The sequence below is a fragment of the Diabrotica virgifera genome, chromosome 4 (assembly GCF_917563875.1).
Source record: "Diabrotica virgifera virgifera chromosome 4, PGI_DIABVI_V3a".
In the NCBI taxonomy this organism is placed as follows: domain Eukaryota; kingdom Metazoa; phylum Arthropoda; class Insecta; order Coleoptera; family Chrysomelidae; genus Diabrotica; species Diabrotica virgifera.
The window spans coordinates 66,508,753-66,514,752 of record NC_065446.1 but is presented as its reverse complement, the minus strand read 5'-3'; the positions used below and the strand labels follow the sequence as shown (position 1 = coordinate 66,514,752).

The 6,000-nt window shown below is 34.2% G+C and overlaps 1 protein-coding gene across 2 annotated transcripts in view; it reads left to right on the top strand.

The window, feature by feature from the left end:
• Positions 1 to 1,125: 1,125 nt before the first annotated feature.
• LOC114334390 (leucine-rich repeat and calponin homology domain-containing protein) overlaps positions 1,126 to 6,000 on the top strand; it is a 290,806-nt gene continuing 285,931 nt past the window's right edge. For both annotated transcript variants that reach the window (XM_050648230.1, XM_050648229.1), the window contains exon 1: positions 1,126 to 1,471. In XM_050648230.1, the coding sequence (XP_050504187.1) occupies positions 1,297 to 1,471 (175 nt within the window). In that variant the 5' untranslated portion in view covers positions 1,126 to 1,296. The remainder of the gene's footprint in view (positions 1,472 to 6,000) is intronic.

Genomic DNA, 6,000 nt, shown 5'->3' with positions numbered 1-6,000 from the left:
TATCGAATACCTTGTAACTGTGTATTATTTTCAAGGCCCCTCACAGAGCATGATATATTTTCTTGGAGACGGGGCAAACTTGCGCGTGACTGTTTTTGATAGCGTTAACTGACTTTTAGTCCACCCGGTATAAAACAGTGATTAGACCGATGCTCATGTATGAGTGTGAGACATGGACTCTGACCAAAGCACTTGAAAGAAAACTTAGATATTTTGAGAGACAAATCCTCAGAAGAATCTTTGGACCTTATCACGATCCTAATAGCAACCAATACCGAATGAGAACAAATGCTGAGGTCAAGCAGATGTATAGGGCGAGCGACGTAGTCCAAGAAATTAAATCTCAGCGTATAAGATGGGCTGGTCATGTCCATAGACTCCCTAACTAATAACCGCCTTGCCAATCTGATCTGGGGGGAAGCCCCCACAGGAAGAAGGCCCTTAGGACGCCCACGAATGCGATGGAGAGACAATATATGATCAGATTTAAGAACCATAGGGCTACCCACTGACCCAACTATCATGGACGACCGTTCGAGATTGAAGCGAGTTGTGCAGTCAGCCAAGACCCACCCCGGGTTGTAGTGCTACGAAAAGAAGAAGAAGAAGAAGATGGTCACTTAGTCTTACCACCCCTAGGATAAGTGGGTTTTCAATTATTTTTTGGATGGGTCTAAATTTTTTTCTTGTTTGAAAGCTCTCACTTTTTTTTTTGGATTATTGAATTGATATTTATTTTCGTTTGGGGGGTAATGACCCCTGTGACACCTTCGCTTTGATCCGCCACTGTGTTGGGGGGGGGAATTTCCTCCCCTCGTGACACCCTCCCCGTAGATCCGCCACTGGCCAGAGGGCATCTTTAACATCTGTTTTATCGGGAACGTGCGTCGTCGTGATAGTCGTGAATAATGTTTGCAAGACTATTTTTAGACATATAAATAATCATAAACATTTCAATATTCATTTCAGTCCTGTTTATTTTGCCGCAAACTGTACTTATCTTTAAAAATCTGGCAGCACTGTGTAAATGTAAAATTTCTTGGTAGACCGATCGGATCGGCAAACGCGAAGCAAAACCGAGTCGGTTGTCGTGTTTCATTTACATTTAATTTTCTGTTTTCTGTTTTCTTCTGTTCATTCAATAATGTTCCATGTTGCCGGTTACAACGACGTATAGTAATTGTACGGGTACCGTAAACAAATTAAAAATGATTCATTACCTTCGATTAGTCTATTATAAAAATTATAGAAGTAACTAAGATCGTGAAAATTGTGTTTATTTGCGTACAATGAACGATGGCAGTGTTAGTTTCCAATATAAGCGGACATATTCAAAACCAGTTGACTCGGTCTTTAGAACGAATACTGGAAGAAGCAAACCAAAGTGGCGAGCTGAAATTGAGTAACAGAAAATTGAAGGATTTCCCTAAATCTAACGACAAATATAATTTAAGTGATACTGTTATTGCAGGTAAGGTTTATATCAATGAATTTTTAATACTTATTTCCCGTGAATGGCATGTATTAAACATTGAAAGAATGTTAAGTCCATAATATCATTAGTATTCTCTATCACGCATAGTTTTTGTCATTGTGTGTGGTTTCTATGATTTAAGACAGGAAACCTTATCAAAAAGATAAACCTTCGAATAAATCTTGTTTTATTTGAACTGGTGCATTGAATATTTCTTGTTTTATTATCAACACTATTTGTTTTTTTTCTATTTTTGTTGACATATTTACAATGTGATCAGGTTAGTTTTTATCGCGGTATCTATAAAGTTTATAGTTTTATAGGCATAGTTGGGACGAAGGTGTTGAAGAAAACTCTATTTATTTAATAAATTTATCACAAAGTAAACAATGGATTCCAGAAATAGTTTTTAAGCTCATTTTTATGTTATAAAAGTTTTTATGAAGAAATTGATTTTTGTGCTCCCATAATATATCTATAGCATAGGCGTAACCAAGGGGGGTTTTGGGGTTTATAACTCCCCCCCCTCCCATTTGGATGTACTTTGAGCTCTATAGGCTTAACACCATTACTATTCCATATCCCCCAGCCAGAGACCATAAAGTAGTTGTAACCCCTCCCCCCTAGGATCATCCTGGTTACACCTCTGATCTATAGGTATATCTATTTATGTCCTTTAGTTCTTTTAGTAAATAAGAAAATAGGTAACTATAAATATCGCGAAAGTAAGTCCTGTTACTCCGTGAAGGAGCATATTGCATCCATGAAGAAGCTTCTCCATTTCTGTTTATTTCTGGCAATGGCTTGCTATCTCTTCCCACGTTTTCTTCATGCTTTTGTAGTCATCTTCAGTTGTGCTTCTCCATGTTTTGGTCGGTCATTCTCTGCTTCTTTATCCTATCACATTCCATTTGAGAGCTTGTTTCATTGTCTGTATTTTCTTTCCTCAACATTCTGACCCAGACCCAACCAGTTCCTCTTTTTCTCTTTATTGTTCTGATTGGTTGTTGGGGACCGTTCAAGTATTACGTAATGCAGGTTGGGGGTGGTTAAAAATCTTCTAAGAGTGTGTTAAATAGGAAGGGGGGGGGCGGTTAAAAATCTTCAAAAATCGCGTTACGTAATACTTTAATGCTCCCTTGTTTAGTTCTCCACAATTCTTCATTTGTTATGGTGTTGGGCCAATATATCCTCAGAATTTTTCATAGGCATATTTACAAAAACTTGGATTTTTCTTGCATTTTCTTCTGTCATTGTCCATGTCTCACTCCCATATTATAGAGTAGGTAGGTACTGATTTGACTTTACTATTAAATTATCCTATTAGAGGTAAAACTCACTAAGTGCACTTTTTTGAGATTTTGACATTTTCATCAATTTGAACTCAATACGGTACTGCCCAGCTCTGGAAAAGTCACCTGGGGCTCTAACCCCTCTAATTGCTGAGATAATTTATGGTACAATTCACTAAGTGCATTATTGTGATCTTCAGTTTCAGGGTAAAAGTCATTAAAACTTATTATTGCACTTAGTGAATTTTTCCTTGCAATCTGGAGTGTATTATTGTGGATTTCATTTTCAGGGTAAAACTCATTAAAACTTATTATTGCATTTAGTGATTTGTTCCTTACAATCTGGAGTGCCTAATCAGTACTTAGTGATTTTTCAAACAATACGTTTAGTAAACATAACAACTGATAATAATTTGTGTGCATTATCTATTCAGCCAATGATTAAAAAAATGAGTTTAAATTATTTCTTTGTAGCAGACCCTTTTCATAAAGGGTAACATAATCTTTTGCAATTAAGCAGGTGACTTGTGTGTTTGTATTGTATTGTTGAATGAAACTGTATATTTATTATATTGGTTTTCATTATCTGTTCAGTCATTGATTAAAGAATCTTAGAAATATTAAAGAAATATTAGTTTAAATATCTTTGTAACAGATAACTTACATAAACCATAACATAATCTATATAATCTATTTTGTGATTAGCAGGTGACTTTTCCCCCTGTCATAGATACTGAAATAATTGCATTTATTTTCAAAGAAGGATACTTATTGTTCATTTTTTAAATAATAGACTGTTTTTTGATAGTTCGTTAGTTCTAAGTCAGCGAAATTTTGTATAGGTACCTTTGAATAAGTTAAGTATAAAAATGGATGTTGATATTTCAAAAATAACATTACTTCTGTTTCTATCGCATGTGATTTTCTATCTTATTTTGAATCCCAATGTCGTGATACTTTATGGAGACAAATTCACTAACTTCTCAATATTCAATAATTGTGTTCATGGAAAAACTCGTCAAGTACAAAGCGTAGTTAGTGAGTTTTACCTCTGATAGAATATAAATATCCCATAATTCTGTTCATGGAAAAACTCATCAAGTTCAAAAATTGATCTAATATTGATTATAACATAGTTCTTGTTACGAAACATCGCTTAAAATATCTATTTTTATTTATTCTTTAAAGTTACATTTAAAAAATTCCAATATTCAAGTCAGGTGAATTTAAAAAACAATTTGCACCTTTAAATCGATTTTTCTCCACTTTTTGAAAAGTGCAGTTAGTGAGTTTTACCTCTAATAGGATGAAATGTTCTTATTTTAGCATTTTGGCTATTCTGTGTTGATGTTGATCTCCATATGCTTGAGAGGATTCCAAAGGCCTGTTGTGCTTTTCCTATTCTGTGTTTAATGTCTGCCTGGACTATATCTTTTGCACTACTTATACTGCCTAGGCCTAGGAAGCAGAATTTTTTAACCTGTTTTATTTCTTTTTGATTTATGTATTGTTTGCCATGTTCACTTATTACTACTCTCTTCTCTACTGTATTATTAGTGTTGATTTTAAGGAAAATTTCAGCCAACATTTTCTCCAACTTCCTTATCATGTTCTTCATGTCATTTATTATTGTGTGTCATCATCGCTATATTCCATATCTCCTAGTTTCTTATCCTGAAGGTAATTCCAAGGGATTCCATTTTTTTCTTTCTATTGTTTTTTTTCCAATATGTGATTAAGGCATATAAGTTAAAGAGCAGTGATAACAGTATGCAACCTTGTTTTAAACCTCTATTTCTATTTTATCTGTCATTTGCCCTTTATCTAATAGGGCTTTTCATCAGTTGTCATTTGTTTCGAGCTGCAGTCATAATATGTTGTATAATCTGTGTATAATAGGCTCGAAACAAATGGCTGTGAATGAAAAGCCCCATACTTGACATGTTGTTTGATGATACATCATTGTGATTATTTTGATGACCGTAGGAGATATTCTATTTAGATTTAAAATGTTCCATGGGACTGTATGTTTTATACTGTCGAGGGTTTTGACAAAGTCTATAAAAGTCATTATCAAGGCTGTGTTCTTCTCTTTGGTTTTCTCTACGATGATTCTAGCTATCAAAATTTGGTTGATACAGAACCGTCATCTTCTGAAACCTGCTTGTTAATATCTGAGAGTTTTATCAATTAGGTTGGTGTATAATAAATGCTAATATTTTATTTATGGAACATAACATCATTACTCTTCTCCAGTTTTACATAATTCTACATCATGTATTTTGGGGAGATTGATTATAATTCCATTATTCCATTCTCTAGGTAGGTGTTCTTCGTCCCAAATATCTGCATAATAATGCTGCTATTAGCTCCACGGTTCCTTCAGTGTCAGATTTCCACAATTCTGTTGGGATATTGTCAATTCCAGCTGCCTTATTGTTTCTCAGGTGTCAGATTGCTTCACTTATTTTCTTCTTTGTAGGTGTATACTCATTTACCCTTAGGTAGTTTTTGTTCACTTCTACGTCATTGTTTCCTGTTGCAAACACGGACCATCTTCTTCTTCTGTCATAAGTTCTCTATTCGCTGTGTGCAAGTACTTGGAGAGGATACGATAAAAGATTCGTGCGCGAGTAACAGAGAAATCTTGCAACTTTCTTAACATATTTCTTAAATAATTCATATTGTCAAATTGAGGTATATTTCTGTCATTGAAGAAATGGGATTTCGCAATAATGCTTTATTGTTAATTAATTAACAATACAGTAGAACGTCGATAATCCGGACGTCAAAAATCCGGACCGTCAATAATCCGGATTTGTATCTAGCAAAAATATGTGATTCTTTTAAAATAAATTAAAAACTTCCCTGCGAAAAACGAACCTCTACCGCAGTTCAAAATATTTTACACATTTTTTTAAAAGCCCAAATAGTGTCTGAATATTTTTACTGTACACATGGTGCTATTATAAATTAATTTTACAATACAGTGTTTAAACATAAAAAAAAGTTTTGATTAATTTCACCTCTAGAAACTTTACTGTACAAGAGAAAACATAAAATTTTAAAACGTTTGTTGTACTTTAATATGTGTACTGGCCTTTTTTGAGGTAATTCCGATAATCCGGATAATTCGATAATCCGGATGGGGTCCGGTCCCAATTAATCCGGATTATTGACGTTCTACTGTATTTGCTTTTTTTTCTATTTTTGTTGACATGTTTACATTATGAT